At 37.3% G+C, this 21,088-nt stretch overlaps 1 protein-coding gene across 6 annotated transcripts; it reads right to left on the reverse strand.

Moving 5' to 3' along the window:
• Positions 1-1,021: 1,021 nt before the first annotated feature.
• On the reverse strand, positions 1,022-8,944 carry TMEM128 (transmembrane protein 128). Of its 6 annotated transcripts, none has more exons than XR_006167047.1 (6): positions 8,809-8,944; positions 7,519-7,660; positions 5,463-5,624; positions 4,290-4,398; positions 2,913-3,106; positions 1,022-2,708 (listed from the first exon to the last, which is right to left on the reverse strand). XR_006167047.1 is itself a non-coding variant. In XM_042808360.1 (6 exons), exons 1-4 carry the CDS (start codon positions 8,921-8,923, stop codon positions 4,299-4,301), a joined length of 519 nt encoding a protein of 172 aa, XP_042664294.1. In that variant the 5' UTR covers positions 8,924-8,944; the 3' UTR covers positions 1,022-2,708; positions 3,796-3,828; positions 4,290-4,298. The 6 variants fall into 6 exon arrangements, 2 of the variants coding, with proteins under 2 accessions (XP_042664294.1, XP_042664293.1); XR_006167046.1 differs by lacking the exon at positions 2,913-3,106 and adding an exon at positions 3,787-3,828; XR_006167044.1 differs by lacking the exon at positions 2,913-3,106 and adding an exon at positions 3,796-3,858.
• Between the last annotated feature and the right edge of the window lie 12,144 nt (positions 8,945-21,088).

The raw sequence follows: 21,088 nt of genomic DNA on the forward strand, positions 1-21,088 counted from the left end.
CTACAAATTCTCCTTCTGAAAAAATGCACTTAACTGAAAGCTAAACCTGTGTTTCTGTGTGCCCCATAGCAGCAGTATAAATAAAAAGCGTAACTAGTCAAACAGTTAAGGCTTCAACCACCTCTAGCTCAGAGCTACATCCATCATTATCAGATGATTATGGAAACACCAAGTCCTACTTTTATGTTAATGTAACCTTTAAAGAATAACTGAGGAAGATGCTTTCATTTTACAGAGCTTCCATGGGTAAATGTGATAAATAATCTTCACTGTATGGGTTATTTTATTTCATTATTCTAGAGCATCCCTTGTCACCTGTGACGAAAAGTTCTTTGGTGCTGGTACACATTCTCATCCACAAATTAATATAAGTGGATACAGAAAATACCTATGGTGGGCTGTAGCCAGCTAATACATTCAAGCTTTGGTAGAGGTGAGGATTTTGACCACCTAATAATTGTTTTCAGGATACTACTAAGATACCTCTTTTTACTTTTTTGCCCCAAGTTCTTTATTTGGTGGTAAGGAAAATAACAAAAGCAAGGAGTTCAGAGAACTGGAAGTGGCAGCAGCATTTTGTCAGGTTGCTAATTACAGCAAACATTGTTTTAAATTCTTACCAGATTCACCACTACTTCCCTTTGAGCATGTAAATGAATGAGTGTTGCATTGGATACTGGCAGCTGTTACCGAAAGACTTTGCAGGACTTTTGTACAGTAAGAGTATCTACCTGGGATTTTCAGAAAAAGACATCAAAGTAGTCAGGGCAAATAGCTCTCCAATAGTGCACGGTACCACACCTTCCATAAACCCAGCTGAGAGGGTCATGAAAGACAAACACATTCCAAGTCAATACAGGATTAAAAAATCTACATCAGCATCTATTTTATAAGCAAAATGATGGGCTGGCAGTCCCCAAGAACAGTGGAATTAGTTACACAATTAAGTACTGAACAATGATTGATCACTTTGTATAAAAGTTTATTAAGTTATCCAAAAGAATAAATCTGAAAAACCATGTAGCAAATAGTAATTTTAATTCAAGATTACAAGGCAACTTAAAACACCTGGAACATTTATATAGTTGACAAATAAAAATACAGTGGTAATGACCATCCCTGAGCAACACTGCATTTTAAATATCATAATAAACAAAGTTACTCAAATGTACCTCTGTATGCAGACGTAAAATTTTTAAAATTTGTTAAAAGGTGAAGACCTGAAGGCAGACAACTTTCCATTTAAAGATGTGAAGTACAACTGGTTTTGGAAAACTTAAAAATTATATTTAAACAAATCAAGCTGTTAGCTTACTCTACAAGCTACTCAACAGTAGCACTAAATATATTTTGTTTTGGTTTGGCTAATCCTTTGTATTGCACACCAACAACTTTTTCCTTAATTAAACAGTAGCAGCTTAAGACAGTGTGTATCTTTTTCATTACTAAACATTTAATGTATTGTATATTCTGCAATGGTGTGAATTTGAAAGTCAGAATGAAGAACACTGTCTCCTCTAACAGTTCAGACTTCAAGCAACAGTCATAATGAGTAAATTTTAACAAGTTTCAATACCCAGCTTCTACATTCTCCTATCTTCCAAAAGGTGTGGGTGTCCGAGGTCTTAACACACAGATCTATGTAAAATGGTCTAGCAACTAGACGGTCTCCAGATTTCCAGATACTTAAGTAGCTTAGCTAAGGTGATGGAGACAGACAATGTTATTTTATTTTCCCAACTGTATATGACTAATAGCATTTAAGTTAATACAAGCCTCTTTATTGCTGAGGAAGAAAAATGGCAGCTTCATTGACAGGCACTGCTAAGAATTAAAAGTTAATTTACGGAAGAAAAACATCCTGAATACTGAAAAATAGTGCATACATCAAAAGAATATACTTTGTGCTCTTATTTTCTTGTGTAGTGTTAATATTGTTCATTATATTGCTGATTAGTCACATCTTGATCACCTGTCTTTGGCTGTGGACAAACTGTATCAGCACAAGTAGAATCTATTTCACTGATGCCACTGCCAAATTAACAATGACATAAACATCAACCAGCTTTCTAGGCCCTTACCCTGCTCCTTATCTTTTTTCAAACACTAGCAGTTCTGAATTCAAGAGATTAGGTAATGAAGTATTTCCTCCATGATAACACATATAACATTAGAAATTTAATAGATCAAGAAATGTCTCCTGTGTCATCTATGAGTAAGTTTACAAGTACAAACACAAATTCCAGATAACAATATTTTAACTGTTGATTCAAATGGAAATAATATAGTACTGAGACCCCACAACACTTGAACTAAGTATCAATTACTTTCAAACCAAACAACCTGCTTTGAGCAGGAAGTTGAACTAGGTGACTACTGGAGACACCAGATAGGATTTAAGACTATGTAACTGACTTATTACCCATCTGCTTAATATAGAAATATGAATAAAAGCTTTACAAAGCAGTGATGAAATGTTAACGAGAGGTAAAATCTATGTATCTTTCAATTATTCACTAATCAGTTGCTTTTTCACAGCCACTGGCTGACCTATGGTTATGTCCATTTGATTTATAAATTGGGTAGTCTAAGAATTCCAGTATCAGTTAGAGCAAACAAGCAGTACTAAAAATAATAGAAGTACTGGAATGTAACAGAAGTGACATCCACTTTGCAGGATAACAGTTACTTGAGTCCTTCACACAAAGCTGAAAAAAAGGAAAAACAAATTCAACCTTAACAAAAATGCTCTTAGCTGGTATAGACTGCAGAAGGTCAAACCCAGGACATTTGTAGTAATTCAGTATCAGTTAATGATTTTGCATCACCAAGTAATAATTTGGCCCTAATTATTAGGCCAATAATAATTTAGCTTAATACAGGATTAATAAATTCTGTGTAACAGAATTTACCTAGCTGTTCATATCGAAAACCAGAATGTTTTCACAAGGTTCAGCTGTTCAGGATATCTGTAATTCACTTGTACTTTTTACTTTCCAAGTACAAATTAATGCAGAACAGTTGCTCTAGTCTGATAATACGATCAGCTTTAACACAATGAAATGCATCCTTTCCCCAGATCTTCCAATGCTCAGACAGAACCTAGCTAACGACAGAACAAACAAACATGATTTGAAAAAGTTTCCAAGTTAGCAAGTGTGACTGAAACTCCCATAATACAGTAGAGAGGTTCTGAAGTAAGTACTGTATTTTTCATAAGTCTATAGGTGTTGTCAGAGTATGACCCAAGTTAATTACCCACTTAAAATCATGTTTCTTGATATCTAGAAAATAGGGGGAAAAATGCAACACTAGTTTCAGTTTGTTTATGCAAACAAAAGCTGTGTTTCACTGTCCCAGCCATTAAATAATTTTTGCCTACAACTCTGGCAGTACAAGAAGCTACACTCAAAATCCAGCACTATCTCATTCTTCTTGTTGCACTCCTAAAAATGCTGAGGGACTTCCTTACTAGAAAGGATTTGTGATGGCAAGCAAAACCAAACAGGTTTCCCCACATTCCCTTGAGAAGTACAGCAAAGACCTGCTGAAAGAGTCACTTCACTGGATGATGTAGACATCTACGATACAGGGGACATCCCCTATCCTATTTCCTGAGGGGTCTTTAATGTCTTCCTTAAGCTTTTTCAGTTTCACGGGATTCATTTGAATAGTATACCCAAAAACCCCTTTTCAACATGGCAGTTATTGAGAATTAATTTTTCAAGTCAAAAAAAATATCTGGTTTTGCCTTTGAAAGGTTGTTTTTCAGGAAGAACAAATTACCTCTCGTACCTGGCAGTTTTCCACACAGCAGGTTGATCTGGACTGTTCATCACAGAAAATGAAAACAACATACTTAAAGACAAAGATAAGACAAAGAATTTGTATTAAAAAAAACAAAAAAAAACAAAAAAAAAACATAGAGAAGACAGCTGCATATGGATGTTAAAAGCTTCTCTCCTTTACTATCAGTTGAAGCAACTTCACTAGGAAGTTTTCCCAATCTGGGTAAAAGCTGCAGGTATTTGGCCTGTAGTCCCCAAAAACATCCATTCTCACTAATTGCCTTTTTTCACTGTCTGGAACGGAATCTTAGAGAAAAAGGATATTCTTCCCCTTAGGATACTTGAGTGTTCTCCAGTTACTCTATATGCTACAAAATATCAGTGTTCTAGAAGTGTACACAAAACACAGAGAAGGAATCCTTAAATGGTCTTACAATTCTTAAAGGTCTAACAAAGCAAAGGATCAATATTTTTATGTGCTTAAACAATTCAATTACTTACCTGAAGGATTTATCCCAGGAGGGACACAAGCATCACAACACCCATGAACTGAATGAAGAGCACCAAAGGTGTCATAAACGACCAGACAGGCCACAAGGCAATGTTGAAACTGAGAATAAAAGCAGGAAGTTTTTTTAAGTTCAAGTGTCATACTATGGAAATACCAGCCACACAAATAAAATATGGCACAGGAATAAATGAGATTTAAATTACTCAACCTGGAAAAAATAATTGTTTCTTTACGACCTGAGAGAAAACAAAACGAAAAGACCCCAGCACCTACTTACTAAATTGGTAGTTCAGCTGACTTTATTTACTGACAACTCATTCTAGAACTCCTGTAGCTGCTTCAGATTTTACAGTGAGCAAGTCCAGTCAGTCCCATCAAGGGCGAAGATACCTTTTACTTTCAGAATCTCTGTATATGAAGCACCTGAAAATTAACTATTCTTGATTTTTCCACAGGCATACACAGCAACTGAGAAAAGCCTTAATTTGTACATCCAGATAAGCAGATTTAACTGAAGAGGGAAAACCAATTTATTTTACAACTGAATTACAAGGATTATAGATTTGACTAATTCCAAACTATAGGTAACCTTTATCTTCTTCAGTCTTCCTTTTTTTTCCCAGCATTGCAGCAAATACTGGCTGACAATATTCAGATACAACATCTAAACTTAAAGAGAGAACCAGCTTTCATGCAGCGAGCAAATAAATATACTGGCACACACATATATAATTTCCTCATTCACATGCACATTTGATCAATTCTGACTGCTATAATATCAGAAATATAGTAGTTCTTAATATAGGTACCACTCTGACAAAACTCATATAACAATATAAGAATAGTTAGTTATAAATTTCTACATTTGCTATTTATAGATTGTTTGTTATCTAAGAATTCTGTATTAGAAACTGATCAGGCATCATTTTTTCTCAGCTAGAAGATACATCTTTGTCTTAATCTGTAAACCTCACAAGTATTTGTCAGAGGTGAGCAATTTAGACTAACAAAGCTAAGGACTTCAGTTTTCCCATAAATTTTCAAGACGGAAAAGATCCAGCACATCTACAAGTACACTTAATACACAGTTTCAACAGTTGCAACTCTTGATTGTGGATGAAGGTTGAAGGTGGAAGAAATTATGCTACAGTGTTTGAACTTACCAAATGGCTGCTGCAATAAAGGTAGCTGTTGTGACAGGTATCAGTGCTGGATACTGCGCATCATAGTCCTCAATTCCACAATACCACTCAAGATACAGTATGCAGTAAAAGGCAACAGATAAACATGCAGCCAGTAAACAACTGCCAGAGGCAAACCACCAGCTGTGGGGGGGAAAGCACATTAAGCACATTCACATTGCAGTTTGCATATTAATCTTCATTCTAGTCTAGAAACAGAAAATACCTGTTAATTATACAGATTGGCCTCGAGCTCCTATAGCATTTTTTCTTAAATTACTTTTACAAAACACTTTTTGCCCTTCTAAAGCTGTCTAATATACATAACCGACTTAAAATTTGCTATGCAACATTCCTGTCAATTTATTTTTCCCTCAAATATTTTGGAAATGCACTGCAACAGACCTTGTCAGTGATCTACCACACCAAGAATTCTTTGTCAGTAATGAAATAAAATAGTCTCCACTACAAATGTGCTTCTCACTATAAATTAGACTACTCATTTTTATGCAACAGAAATGTTGCAGAAAGCCTTAATAAGGTTCCAAGTTTATGAACTCTCAAATTTAACAGACAAGAAGCATGAAGATTTTTCTTTATAGCAGCTGAAGAAAACCATAGAAAAATCAAGGATTTCAAATTGAGAATCAAGAAAACATAAGGTATGTGATTATTCAGGAAGACACTTTTGAGCCTCTTTGAGGACATATGCCAAGAGTAAGATGGGACAGACAACATGGAAGGTGTATTTTAATAAAATCTTATACTTACCCAAATGTATATTTAGCAACTAAAAATTCTAAAAACTGAATTCTTATTACCATAGTTTGATTACTAAATTACAAAGGGTAATCAACTACCGAGATAAGATTTGCCCTGGTATGGTACAGCAAATCCCATATGCTATTTTGGTACCTCAGTACTACCAATTATGAAATCTGCTTTAAGAGATCAGTCACCATAGTCTACATAAACAAGTAATGCAGGATAACAGGGTCCTGCAGGGAGCAGATGGGAATACCCAAAACCTTGATCACATCCTGGAGTTGCTAGTTTGCATCCACAGCCAGCTGAATGTAGGGTGTATCTAAAGCAGCTCCAGAGAACCTCAAAGCACAGAGCGAGGCCCTGTTCAGCTTCCATGTACTGATGCAATAATGACAATAAGAGAGTTTTAAAAGCACTTCCAGGTGAAGCTATCTAAAAATATTTAATATCCATCAATCTCATTGAAAATAATTTAACAGAAAATAAATAGAAATATAAATTATTTCACTAATCTTTCACTGGTCTACTCAAGGAGACTAGAAAACTTCTAGAGAAATTAACTTTGTTTTGATGTTTAAAGATTAATTTCAGCTTTGATTAAAATAACACCAAAACCCTAACACTTTCAACAAAACAGGCAGTGATTTCTTGTACTGAAGTGTCAACTTGAAAGTATAGTATTAAACCATCCTGCTATTAGAACAAATTTTGCAGGTATACAAAATGGTTCATCAGAGCCTAAAGAAAAAAAAATAAATATAGTAAAATTTTAAGCATTGTTTTTACTTAAAAATTAGTTTAATAATAATGACTTAAGTGGTCATCTAGTTCAACTCCTCTGCTCAAGCATGGTCACATAGAGCCAGCTGCCCAGGACTGTGTCCAGACAGCTTTTCAATATCTCCAAGGATGGAGACTCCACGACCTCTCTGGGCAACCTGTGTCAGTGGTTGGTCATGCTCACAGTAAAAAAGTGTTTCCTGATGTTCAGAGAGAACCTCTTGTGTTTCAGTTTGTGCCCACTGCCTCTGGTCCCGTCACTGAGCACCACTGAAAAGAGCCTGGCTCCATCTTCTTTGTACTCTCCCTTTATTTGCATTGGTAAGAACCCTCTAAGCCTTCTCTTCTCCAGGCTGAAGCTTCACAGCTCTCTCTATTCCTATTGCAGATCTTGTGTATCCAAGATTTAAAACACAGTGTTCAGATGTAACAAACCGAATACGATTGTAATATGACAACACAACTTTCTTTGTAAGAAAAGGTGCCTTACCTGTCTGCTTGAATAGTTTCTTTAACAGTTTTAAAAAACTCGAAGTAGTATGTCACAGCAATCGATGCCAAAATCCAGAATGCAGAATGAATATTCAGTCTGGTAAAAGGCTTCCTCTTCTTCTCTACAGCTGTAGTCTCTTCTGTAAATAAGAACATAATTATAGCACTAAAGCCAGTCATTAAATGGAGTGTGATTATAGTTACGTAAAACATGATGCCTTATCTTTTTAATTAATTTATCTTCAGAGATTATTATACTCAGTATAATACACTTTGTATCACTGAGAAAGTATTCTAAAAAGCTCTGCACATTTCCTGAAATAAAATAGACTAAGCAAGGTACCCTTTGATAAATGATAAAGCAGCAACAATCAGCACATACTGTGTGTACCTTCTTAGGAAATTAACAGCTGACTAGATTATGAAACGGTCATTTAACCAATTAAAAGCCTCCTGGTTTTATTAAAGCATTTTTATTAATCTCACATATAGAAAGTCAGATCGGTGTTTCTAATTACTAGTTTATTTGTATCTTTTTGTTAATTTTAGTATTTGCAAAACAATTTCAGGCATAATTTTCGCGTACTCAACTGCAGTTACTTCACAAGAGATTTTCAACTTCAGTTTCAGGAGCTAGCTTGATTCATGATGCATACCTTCAGCAGGTAAACTAAAACTATCATTATGCAGAAAAGTATCTTTTCTTTTTTCTCTCATCACTACATTCTGTTTTAGAGAAAGGCAGGCATCAGAGCGAGAAGATTTGAAAGCATATTTTTCTTCATGACAGTAACCAACACACTCATATGCAGTCAGAAAACGCTGTCAAAGGTGCCTCTGACGTTTCATACTTTGCACTTGTAAACTGTAACTTGTAAAGTTAGTGGTGGTCTGCGTGCCTCCAGCAGTGTAATGTACGCCGGCTACCCCCCACGCGCTATCACCAACCGAGCGCACTAACAGCTCTGCTGGAGTTCACGGGCATTTTTATTTACCAGGCTCCTCCTCGTCTGCTAGCGCTTCGGTCTGGAGCACTTAAGCACTCCACCCAGAAATCCGCGCTTGCAAGTCTTCCGCACAACTCGCGTCCCCGTTTTCACATCCAGCTCGCCGTTACGACCTGACACCCGAGGGAAGCCGAGCCGGCTGCAAGCACGCAGCCTCCTCCCACCCGAGGAGCCCCCTCGCTCCCACCGGAGCAACGTCCGGCCCCCGCCGCCCCTCACCGCTCCCCGCCCGGGCGCTGCTGCCACGCCGCCCGCCGCGAAGCGACCCCGGCACCACCCACCGGCCGTCCCACCGCCCCCAGACGGCGGCTGCGGCGGCAGCGAGTCGCGGGGTTCAGCCCCTCGCCGCGAAGGGCGCCTGAGCCTGGGGAGCGGCTCCCCGCCGCCGACCTCCATCTTGGGCCGCGCCGGCAGTGACGCTGGGGCGGGGCGGGAAGCGCGGCGGCCGTTGGCGTGAGGGGCGGTGGCGCCCTGTGAGGGGGCTTGGCGGGGTGACGGGCGGGATGGCGGCCGTGGCCGGCAGCCTCAGAGCTCGCAGCCGCTGGTCGGAGCTCCGCCGAGCTCCGCGGCGGGTCGGACAGCGAGGCTGAGCGGCTGGGCCCCGCCGCGGTGCCCGGCCGCGGGAGCGGGAGTGGGGCGGAGGCCGCTGGGCGCTGCCGCAGCCCTGCTGTATCAGGAGATGACCCTCTTGGTGTCCCAGTAATATAAGTCAACAGTATCATAAATGGCATTAATCCCCGCTGAAAATCGTAGACAGCATAATGTAAATCCAAGTGCCAGAGTGAGGACTGGTCTGTCAGATAAGAAAAACGAAATGCGTGTAAATATTTTGATCATCGCGTTTTGCAAACCAGATGCTTTCAAGGACAGGTTTTCAGAAAAACCTCAATTCTCGTGACACAGCAGTGGTTTAGGTGGAACAGGAGTCAAAGAGAATGCTCCGACTGGTTTCAAGAACCATAGGAATCCCATAACACTGGATGCTGCAACTTGTAACTGAAAATAACAGCCGTATTTACAAGAGCAGATAGACTAATAAAATGGTGACAGGGATTGTTTCAGCTGCGTAGCTGAATTCTGCATAACTAGATAAATCACATCATGTTTCTGCAAACAAAAACTTGAAACTTACATTACTATTACTTTCATGTTTATTCACATGGACAAACTCAATACAAATTAACAGACTAATTTTAGGTCCGATCACTATATGAATACTGTGAATATAGGTACTGTATCTTTTGGTGGGTGTTCATTGAATAACATAGCATTGAAAATTGAAATGTATTTCTAATAGTAATGATTTATTAGGCTAATTAGATGGTACATGTAGTGTTTACAAATCTTGTGCTTTCTTAGACAAAATCATATGTGGCATAATATTCCTACTAAGGCAAAAATCCCACTGACTACAGAATGGAAGTACCTGTCCAATATGGCGTCTGTTACAGATAGCTTTTCTTTACAGTGTAATTATTTATAATCATATTCAGTAAAAGCTCAGATTATTTTAAGGCAGACAAGAAAAAAAAAATCACTGTGTGGGTTTTTACTTACCAAAATCTAATTTATAATCCTAGCTGTATGTAGACTAAAGTTCAAAAAACAAATTATTAAAAACCTGATTATACTTTTCCATTTAGAAGGCAAACTATTTTTCATGAAAACAGCGAGTATGAGAAATATGTCAAATTTTCACTTATCACATGCATTCTTTGCATATTTTGTGGCATTTATCAACATAAAAGCCTTGCAGATACTTCCTCTCTAGTTTTATGTTGAGAAAATAGAAAAAGCGAAAAGAATGGAATGTAGGTTGTGGATAAATAATTATGTATTTTATCAGTAAACCTTAAAAAATGTAAGGCCATCCTAAGGGTGGAAACTAACAGGTAGAAACCAATTAGGGTACAAGCTAGACTTGCTCTGACCTGTGCTGGTTTTAAGCAGTTCTAATCCTGTTGGGTAACTAATGACCTTGTCAAATGGCCTTTGAAATGGGTGGAAAAAAACTGGGATAAGTACTAATAAAATAATAGATCTTATGCATATATAACCTAATTCATACAGTGTTACAGCAGGTTTGACTCAGTAGACTTACATTAGTTTAACTAGTGTAATGATGAACCCTGAAAGTACGTAAAACTGAGTTTTTTCAATATATTTAATTATCAGAACTTTTTCTTACATTTGGTTTCAATTGTAGGTGCTGAAGTAATGGAGAATTTTATTTAATCTATGTATTCTACAGCTAGAAGAAAAATAGCACTGGCTCTTCATTTGTAATGTAACCTGATATGTAGATATCCTGTGTTGTATAATCTACCTGGAGATGTTATCTTTTCAGCAAAGGGACTGCTAACAGTAATTTATCAGGAAAAAAACCACTATATTTTCCTCAATACCCTATTGTCTGTTTTATAGATAACTGAGGTTCTAGAGACAAGGGAAGAAAGAGTTCTGGTTATTCTTTATTACTGTGCATTGAGTCTTGAGTAAATTCAGCCTAAATGATATGAGGGGAACAATTATTTTTTTTTTTTTTTTTGTCACTCTGGAGAGAACCAGGCCTTCATTTATATCTGAATTTCATGTGAGCCATGTCACAGTGAGTAGAAATTGTTTTCCTAGCCTTAGAACATGTCTCACATAAGGGCCTACCACATCACAGTCCTTAGTGAGTACAGTGATTATATTTTATTTCGTTCAGTTGAATATTTTGAAGTTAACAGCTCGTGGGAGCCTCTGAGCTCTGCTTTCTTAGCAATGAAATAGAGGATTCTTTGTTTTATTTCCTTTGAGTGAGATGATTACCTCAGCCTTCACTTTCATGGTGGTGATTCGAATAAGAAACAAAGGAAATCTTCGTGTACTTTCTTTGCAAAAGCTATTCATAGGAAATAGCTTTGATTTAAATGTGTCAATTAAATAAATATGTATGCTTGAAAAGGTTAAGATCTGTTAGTGTTGTTAAACTGAAGACTCCTGTTTACCTACAGAGTAGGTATTGTTCAAGGAGCTGAAATAAGAGCTTCCCTTCCCTGACTCACCATTGACCTTAACTGAGACCGCTCATGTTCTGTGTTTGTAGAGCTGAGATGTTTTCTGTGATCCTTTCACAGGGCTTCTCTGATTCAGAAATTATTAATCTGTTAAAGAGTAGATAGCAATCAGGTGTTGAACTGAGACTGTTACAAAATGAACAACGTAATTAAGAAAGCATCTAAGCAATAGGCCTGTTATGGATAATTAATTCTTGCAAGTAAAAGTTTAAGAATCCCTGCATAAATATTAGGAAGTATTTTAAAATGTGGTGCTTGATCTGATAAATTTAGTTAATGGTCTGTGAAAGGAATTTGTGAATTTGAAGATTCTGTGAAAGAAATGTACAAAGGGTAGAGTTTGCACCAGTTGTTTGGTTAACTGTATTCCTAGTCTCTCATAACATGAATTCTTCCCACATTTTCAGAAACCAACTTCAACACCTTCACATTCTTTTCTCTTAAGTAGAAAAGAATGCTTTGTAAGTTATTTGAATGTTTTTAAGTATTAAGGTTTTGCAGTTTGAAAGCTGAATTTTGCAATTTAGTTGGATATTTTGAAATTAATTTTCTAGCTGCTTGCTGATTAGCTGTTTTTATGTTGCTTTACAGGTAAATCTTAATAACACACAGAAGTGGTAGCTTTTTATGTTCCTTGACTGACTACATATAAATTTTAGACTTCAAATTAGACTTCCCAGTTACATGATCACTTTGAGAAAGTCAAATTGTTTTTTTAGTATTCTAGCAAGTGTTTTTAATTTTTTCCCCATTACAGAAGTCAGTAGCTGAATTATCCCAAATGTTATCTGTCACAAAAAACCTGGTTGGAATTTTTTTCATTTCTTATCTAAGTAAGGCTGGCTTCTCTCTCCATATGTTGATTTTTAGCTGAAGTAGGTTGGGTACAGTATAGGCATATTCTTCATTTTGAGGAATGATCGTGCAATATACTCTGTGCTTTCTGTTCATCAACTAAGTAATAATGAAATGAGTAGTAATCCGCTGCTTACCTTCCACTACCAGGTGTAAAAGGATGGGATAGGTAGAGATTCTCAGTCCTTTTGGAACATTGTTCTTGAAGTAAAGCATTGCAAATCGTCTCTTATACTGAGTGAAAAAGTAAATATGTTGTCTAACTCATCTAGTTAAGAAAAAAGTCTTCAACTAGAACTACAGTTCTTTTAATTATTTAGAATTCGGTACAATGGAAAAAAGTCAGCAAAGGACTTAAAAGAACTTGGTGTGAATAACTTAATGCAGATCTGAAAAAACAACTGAAGGTTAAAACTCAATCGACTCTGAATGTGGTACATATACAAACTATTGAACTCAAGTTGAATTCTCATGCGAGTATTAAATTACAGTGCAGCCCTGAATTGACCCTTTAGGAAGGAAACAATGCATATAATAGTGTGTTTGATACCAAGAATGCACTAGATATAAGCATGAAAGCATTTGAACTTCATGAGGGAGAAGAAAGCAGAAGAGATAAAGGCAATTTAAAAGGTGAAGAGGACTTCTAAGAGAACAGAGAAAGAATGCACAACATAATGTCCCCTGATTTATCTAGGTATGTTATTCTTGAAAGTGGTCTGCAAATTACAAGAAAGTAGCTGGTCCAGAACACTGCTTTAATCTGAAGTATCTATTTGATGAAGAACCATTTCAACACCCTCCATTGTCCTGATTAAAAATGTTTGGTAGTGTCAGTGTTTAACTGTTGCCTTTTGCTGTAATCAGCATTAAGGATATAAAACGAGAAGACTGTTCCTTCCTGCCTGGATCTTCAAACATGTAAACAAAACTCATGCCATTGTCCTAGAAGTTGCTAAGTAGATCTTCTACTGTCCTAAATGATTTTTGAGTTTAGTTTCACTTAACTATGCATACTTTCTTAGGGAGTACAATGGCTCTCAAAATGTTTTCCTAAGACTACAGTTTAACGATACAAAACATTTGGCAGCAATGCTCCAGCTGTAATTGTTCCTGACTACTCAATCCCCAGTGGTGGTATATAATACCTCTCAGTTTGAGGATCTGATCTGGTTTTAAAAGCATAAAAAAAAGCAGGGTGTGGCAGAAAGGCAAAAACAAATGACCAGATGTGGAAGAGTGGGAAAGGGATCGCTTGGGAATTACTGAAACTGATTTCCTCACTGAGGAAAAAGTCTGTGCAACCATGCATCTGTAACAATATGACAAAATTTTCATACTTGGGGCATTTAGGAATATCCTAAGGTTTTGTTTGTTTGTTTTTGTTTTGTTTTGTTTTTAACAATGAAGATCACATCTAATTCACACAAGAAAGATTCATTTGTGGGAATGGGCATTCAAGTTCACTATTCATTGAACACTTGCTCTACAAGAGTGTTGTTCTCTTTAGGCATGGCACTTTATTTCTATATTGATAAAAGTTAACATTTTTAGGCGGTGGTAGCATATTAATTATTGTTTTGGAGATGGTCTAGTGTCTCCACTGACTGTGATTTGACCACTGTAATGAAGCAGGGACAAAGCTTCTTGGGCATACGGAGCTCACTGTTAACAAGGTTGGAAAGTACAGGTTGCTGTCATAATGTGTTCAGCATAGGAACATCTCACTGATACAGTGTGGAATTCAGCTCGTGCTGTTTGTCTGTGGAGTCCTGAAAAAAATAAACACTAAACAAAGCTCTTACACACTTCATTCAGGTTTATAAGCAGGTTTTCTTTACCATTGTCCTTCACAGTCCATTACCACTTATGTATCCCGTATGGTCATTTTTTCATATATTTTGATCGGGTATTGTAATTGGACAGAGTTAGAGGGAACGCTGGCAGAGTGCCATACTGTCAGAAAGGAAGAGAGGAAGATGTTTGCTAGTATGAAGACTAAATTCAGCAATATCTCAATTTGAAAATTTATCTGGAGGATGGTTGTACAATTGCTGCTATTGTTTTGGCTAATCTGCTTAACGAGAACAGATGTTTAAGAATGTAGACTGAGATAATATTTTTTCTTCTCATAGAAAACTTATCCAGTTCTAATCTCTGAAGCCAGTTCAGTTCTGAAAGTTCACCAAAAAAGCTGAACTTTCAAAGGTAGAATAGGTGAGACTATCGTAGCAGCAAGAAGGGAAGAGGAAACATGTTTCATGGTGTAAGACAAGGAAATTGTAGGAATGAATAGTCCATAAAATGTCTTATAGTAAATGGTAGAATGGATAGATGGAAAAAAAAAAAAAAAACAAGCAAACAAATCGATAAAACTCTCTCAAGGTAAGAGATGTTTGTATAATTCAGTAAAAGCTTTTATACTAGCATTTGATTTAGAAGTCTAAGGCAGAAATGTGGGCACAAAGTATTGGCTTCTAAGTGAAGCACTTGCTTTAATGGTAAAAAAGAAAAGTCTAGGAGAAAATTCTGGTCCTGTCTCACCCACAAAAAACATTAGCCTTTGTCATGTATTGTTACTATACATTGTCAGTAGCTCTGTATTCCTCCTTGAATTCCTTCTCATCATCAAAAGTCAAACGCCAGCAGAAGGGCAGAAAATCCAGTGTATAAAAGTACACTTCATGCTTTGTATTTACACATTAATGGCTGCATCTCAAGAGTTCATTACATGCCCACTGCAAAGAACAGAGTGAAGGAGTAAAAATTGCATGTTTTTAGCCATCTGCAATGCAGGTGGAATTCTGGTGTTAGTTTTCATTTAATTTGCCACCTAAATGGGATGTAGTGACTTGAATACTTTCAGATGGATTTCATGCTGTCTGAGAGGAAGATCTCAGTATGTTTAAAAGCACTTTTTCTTTAAATAAATATATGTGAGAGTTGAGGTTGACTGTAATCAGGCCTCAATTAGGATTTTGATACCAACTTAGTACTAATGCATTCCACCTGGAAGTTTGAGAACAGTAGTTTATTGGGTAGGCATACAGAGACACAATATCGGTTTTTCTGTTACTTTCAACTAATTTCAGGAACTATAAAAATAATTCTGTAGGTAGTTATTTTACTTCTGCTGTAACTCAGATATGGAGTTGAGTAGCAAGGGCAGTTTCTATACAAGAGATCTAATGAGAAGGGCAAAACCAGTCTCTGAAGATTGGACAATTCTAAGTCTTCTAGAATATGTTTTAAAAGAAAAGATAAATAAAAAAATAAGATTAAGATATGTTTGAGGAAGTATTCAGCTCTGTGATCTGCAGTCTTGCAGAAAAGAAGTCCAATCTAAGCAAAAAGTTTGAAGGTTTTCCAGCCCTTATCCTGTGAGAGCATAAAAGCATGAGGATTCAGATACAAAAGGAATTATGTACCAACAAGTGCAAAAAAAAAGCAGTAGGTTACAGGTGCAAAAGGAATTGTATCTTAACAAGTGCATAGAAGAGTTACCGCTAAAACTTCCTCTAGCCCAAGTGAAATTTAGAATTCAATATAAAATAACACTTCCTGTAAAAGTACAAATGGGAAACATAATCTGCTGCTTTTCTTGGCTGACAGAGCAGAAAAGAAACTTAGAGGACTTATTCTTGTTTTTTCTTAAAGGCTAAATTGGGAGAAGAAAGGGGTAAATGTTGAATTTATGAACTGAGATATCCTGTAACCTGTGAATACAGCTCAATGTATAGAACAATATGCCTTTTTTTGCTTATCTCACACAAAAAGTTTAATATTTGCTCTCTTATTTCCTTAATAAGGGTGAGTGTTGCAGCTTTAAAAGTTTCCGAATGAAGTCATGTACTGGGTCTCTGTATCCCGTGGTCATCAGCTATAAGCCACTACTCATGTCGGGGTCTGACTACATTGTACTGATGCAATCGGATTATAGCACCAGGTGGGAGGATCGGTTTTCACTGGGAGAAAGAAGAATGAACTACTCTAATGCACCAGTACAGTGGAGGGCAGAGCAAAACAAGTAAGTAGCTGTCCTTTGAAGCTTTTTTCTTTCAGTGGTTAAATTCCCTGCTTAAGTACTTATGTTATACTTATAAAGAAAGCCACTAGCTTAAACAATTTTCTAATTTACAGTATTTCTTCCTTCCCTGCCACCAAGACATTCAATTTCCAAGACACTATTTTAGAAAGGAAAATGTTAACAGTAAGGCATATTTTATTATGTGCATTGCAAAATGCTAAGTGAAGCTTTATACAAGCATTCTTTTGCACGAACTTTTTAGTACCCTGACCCATGTTACAACAAAGAAATTTCCTGTGGTTACAGTACTGACTGAATACTGGAAAACTGTTAATTGTTATCATTAATTGTATCTGTTTTCAATTTGAAACAGAACAAGTGTAAAATATGTAGTTACAAAGTAAATATTTATTATGACTTTTTTTCACACTGTAACACTTAAATGCAGCTCTTGCTAGTAAAATCAGAAGTCTATTTACATTCTCATTTGTTGAGATCTATATGTACAAACTATATTAAAATGCTAGCTTTAATAGTATACATTCATGCACCTAAACTAGGAAATGTACAAAATAGAATTCACACTTGTGCTACCTTATCTACATTTTTTTAAGTTACGTGCTTTGCAGAAACTTTTCTGCCTCTGCAAAAGTTTGGAAGGGCTCCCTCTCTTTTCCTTACAATCTACAGTGGCAGAAAGTCCCTTTCTGAATATTACTGTTGGTTGATTGCAAGTGAGAGAAAATGCAACAAAAGGTACATGTCCATCAGCTGCATGATTCTGCCACGCTGCAGAATAAACATTAAGCAATGCCCCTTTGTCCTGAAAGCACAGGAAAAAAAAGTGGGAAAGGTGATGATGCGTTAAAAATACCTGGTCTGAAGAACTTGAAAAGGTGCTGCAGGTTTTTTGTTTGTTTAATGTTCAAATGCTTAACATTTAAGTCCTGCTTTATTGACCTGCATAATACTGATCTTATCTGAACTCCACAGAAATTCATGTACCAAAAAATAAGATGTTAGAATTAAAAAGATATCAGAGTAAAAAATGGAGATCTGCACCATTCATTTTGATTTTGAGGGTTTGCAACGAATCAGTGGTCTCTGGTTTGCTGTTGGGTTTGGTTTTGGATTTTCTTTATGATATGACTGTGATGTGTGCTAGATTTTGCACACTCACCCCATGTGCACAACTGAACTCATTACTCAGATGTGTTTTTCATGGCTTAATGACCGAATGCTACAAGAAGTCAACTCAGTGGTTCAGTAGATAAAGTCCTGTATGTCAACACAAAACCAGTAGACTGTTAAAAGAAACTCCAATACCATAGCTGTTCTGTTAGGCAAAAAGATAAAATAAAGGCCTACTTAGTATTGTCATGGCGTTCTTTTAAATATTCTATACTGTGTATATATTTTTGAGCAGGAGGTCAGTAGTATGTTTGATGAAGGCACCCGCAACTTTCCTGCCCTTGCATAAGCCAAATCAATTGACTTTGCTACTGAGAACATAGATCAAAGATGATGAACTTTCTGGTTCATTATGTGCCTGTTGTCAAATGTATTTAAAACATCAGTGTTGGATCATGTCAGCTAAGTTTCCATGAGCATCAAACTTGTCGTCAATGTCATCTGTTTGCAGTAGTCGATGATCAAAGACAGAGCAAAAGGGAGGGATGGTAGTCATGCGATCAGCATATGTACAACACCCAGAACCGCTGCAATTACTGTAAACTAGATTTCCCTTCTTCAAATACATGCACGCACGGTTGGATGGATGTCAGTTCTGTCATTTGTTCTTGAAGGTGACAGACCTCAAAGTCACTCCAATGAGGACTTAAGAGCTGTTCAATCAAATTAATCATCTGACCTAGAAGTTGGGATCAGATAATAGTGCTTAATGAACATACTAATTAAACTGCAATCAGGTGCTTGGCAAGTCTCCACATTACAACTTTGGGTTGTGCCTTGCTGTTCTCATATACTGTCTGGAATAGTAATATTTAAACATTACATGCTCTCTGCATGTAATCAGGTAAATTGATAAAGTTGCCCTCTTGCGTTTGATAAATCTTAAGGTCATATACCCTCCCACTTAAAAAGAAAAAAGCATCCAAGGTACATAACTTCATTGCAACAGATCCATGGGATTTTAAAAAATACTGGTAAATACTCTGACTAATCACCAAATAGAAATTAGATAGGTCTTACTGCTTTTTCTGTCTTCATGAAATATTATGAATGGTCTGCAAGGGATAATGCCGCGCTCTGAAACAATTACCACTAAATTGGTAGTTTTAGGGTAACTTCAATCTGATGGAGACATCATTAGTTGCAAGGATAAAATTAAAGCTCCAATCTGTTTTAAGTGGAAAAGCCAGTTTCAGTCCTCTGAGGAACCTATTAATTGTCTAATGAAAAAACAGAGAGGTTGTTTTGTTGTTTTGGGTTTGTTGTTTTTTTTTTTTTTTAATGTTGTGGGTTTGTTTTTTTTTTTTTTTTGTACTGGAAAGCTGCATGTCAATAATATGACTATTCATGGACTTCAGTAAGTTGTCAGTAATAAGAGGCATAGACTCATCTACCATACTGCTGTACTTCCGGGCACATTCAGAAAGAAAAATATACCTACAAAGCATATTCCTCCCCCTGCCCCTTCTTTCTGCCAACAGACTAGGAAAAGGTACTACTATAATGATGTATAATGAGGTAATACTACTGTAATTATAACAGGATTTATTTGCAATAGTCTCCCACTAGTGACTATCAATAAAGAGGCATTGATTTGATCCATGTCTGCTAAGTCATTAGGAAAAAAATGAATGGCAGCTGGTGCTGCTTTGCCCTTCACACAGGGAGGGGAAGCATAAGATGTAAAAGTCATGTGTACTACCCCATGTAGGCACTACTAGCATAAACATGGCAATGCACAGGGCAAGTCAGGCATTTGAACCATTGACAATCACAACAGTTACTGCAGGAAAAAATGCCAAGGTCAAATCCTACTCAAATAACTCCTCTGTGTACTGTTGATTTGATACAATATTCAGCTGTATTTTCAGCCTTAAACTGATGCATGGTGTTTCTGAACATTTAGTCTGCTGCTTCGCTTCATTCAGTGATCACTGAGCATCAGACACCAGAACTCTGCAGTGACAGAAACCAAGAATCTGGCTATCTGTTGGATTGGATAAAAAGAACTGTTGTACGACTTCAGAGGACCTTGTTTCATCTGATATAGATCAGCTTTTTTGTCTGTGGATTAGAAAATGCTGATGCTTTTCATGAGCAGAAACTGTCATTCTCCCAAGCTGTAAAAGATAACTTGCAACGCCCCAAAGCAACAATTTGCTGTGAATACTTATTTTTTGAAATGCATAGCATTAACAACTCAAACCATCCTTACCGGTTTGAAAAAGGAAATGAGACGCAGCTGAAGAGTTCGAGCATGTCAAGAAAATAGTAGGCCTTTATTGAAAAAACACGTGGGTAATGCCGGTGTGCCCGCAGCAGGGACCAGCGGGCTGAGGAGAGCGGGGCAGAGAGCCGGGCAACCCTGGCTCGTGGGCATGGGGCTGGCGTTCTGAAGTGCAGGACAGAAAGAGAGGCTAGGTCCTGGTTTGAGGGCAGGGAGAAGAGGGTGGAGGCATGGAGCACAAAGGCCTGAACAACAGGCCCTGAATCAAAGTTGCCCTCTAGGTGAACCTCACAACCAAACGTTGTATACTATCAGTATCCGATCATTAGCAAAATATGTAGCTTGGATAGAATATCTCATTAGCAAGATAGGTTGCTTAGATAAAACAAAATGGGAATATACTGACCTTTCCTAATTTAGAAACACACTATCAAGGCCGAGTACAAGCCCTTGGTTCCTCCTTGAGCCCTGGCCAGGCTTGGGGAAGAATCCCAAAGGAGGATGAGGCAGCAAACCAATCTACCAGATGTGTCCCATGCATTTTGTCATATATGTAGATTTATAGACTTGTTTGTTAAACTGTATAAAAGCAGGACCCTCGCAGCGAAGATGGAGACCTCACCTACAAGTGGACGCACTGTGCAGGACTTCCCAATCGGCAGGAAAGGATCTCCAATCCTTTGCTGTGACAGGGCTCCCCAGCTGAAGCACTGATCTGGATGACAGTGAAGTATGAGGGCAACTGGTGATGCATCTTTCTCTTAATCACTATGACTTGTCCGGTAATGACTGGATGCATTGCCTTATTTCTTAACTGCCTTGTTTCTTATCTATTGCTTATTCTTTTTATATTACCTTGAGAGAGTCAGTAAAATAAGCATATTTCTTTAACTTGGTGTCTGTGTCCTTTGTGTTAACCGTCAATTGGCAAAACAAGGCATGGCACAGAATTAGCCGCCACAACTGCAGCAGCTGCTGACTGCACCCACAACTGCTGCTGCCATCATAAGAACTTAGGGTATCATCAACAAAATTTCAGCAAATGCAGTTTCTTTATGTGTCAAACATATGTTGTGGTCAACAACAACGGAGGAAGAAAAGTGTAAAAGAAAGGCATAATTTGGGAATGAATTCTAAACAACAATAAAACCTGTAACACTAGTAAAACTATTTACAAACTTAATGTAACCATATTTGTT

Source organism: Tyto alba, unplaced genomic scaffold (genome assembly GCF_018691265.1).
Source record: "Tyto alba isolate M040663 unplaced genomic scaffold, T.alba_DEE_v4.0 Super-Scaffold_6, whole genome shotgun sequence".
In the NCBI taxonomy this organism is placed as follows: Eukaryota; Metazoa; Chordata; class Aves; order Strigiformes; family Tytonidae; genus Tyto; species Tyto alba.

What these genes read in the sequence shown, in the direction of transcription:
- TMEM128 (XM_042808359.1), bottom strand. Translation starts at nt 8,923, where the DNA reads ATGGAGGTCGGCGGCGGGGAGCCGCTCCCCAGGCTCAGGCGCCCTTCG. An exon ending in TGGGGGCGGTGGGACGGCCG is followed by an intron (nt 7,661 to 8,808) that starts GTGGGTGGTGCC and finishes TCTTATTTACAG; the next exon opens with AAGAGACTACAGCTGTAGAG. An exon ending in TTTATTGCAGCAGCCATTTG is followed by an intron (nt 4,399 to 5,462) that starts GTAAGTTCAAAC and finishes TTTTATTCTCAG; the next exon opens with TTTCAACATTGCCTTGTGGC.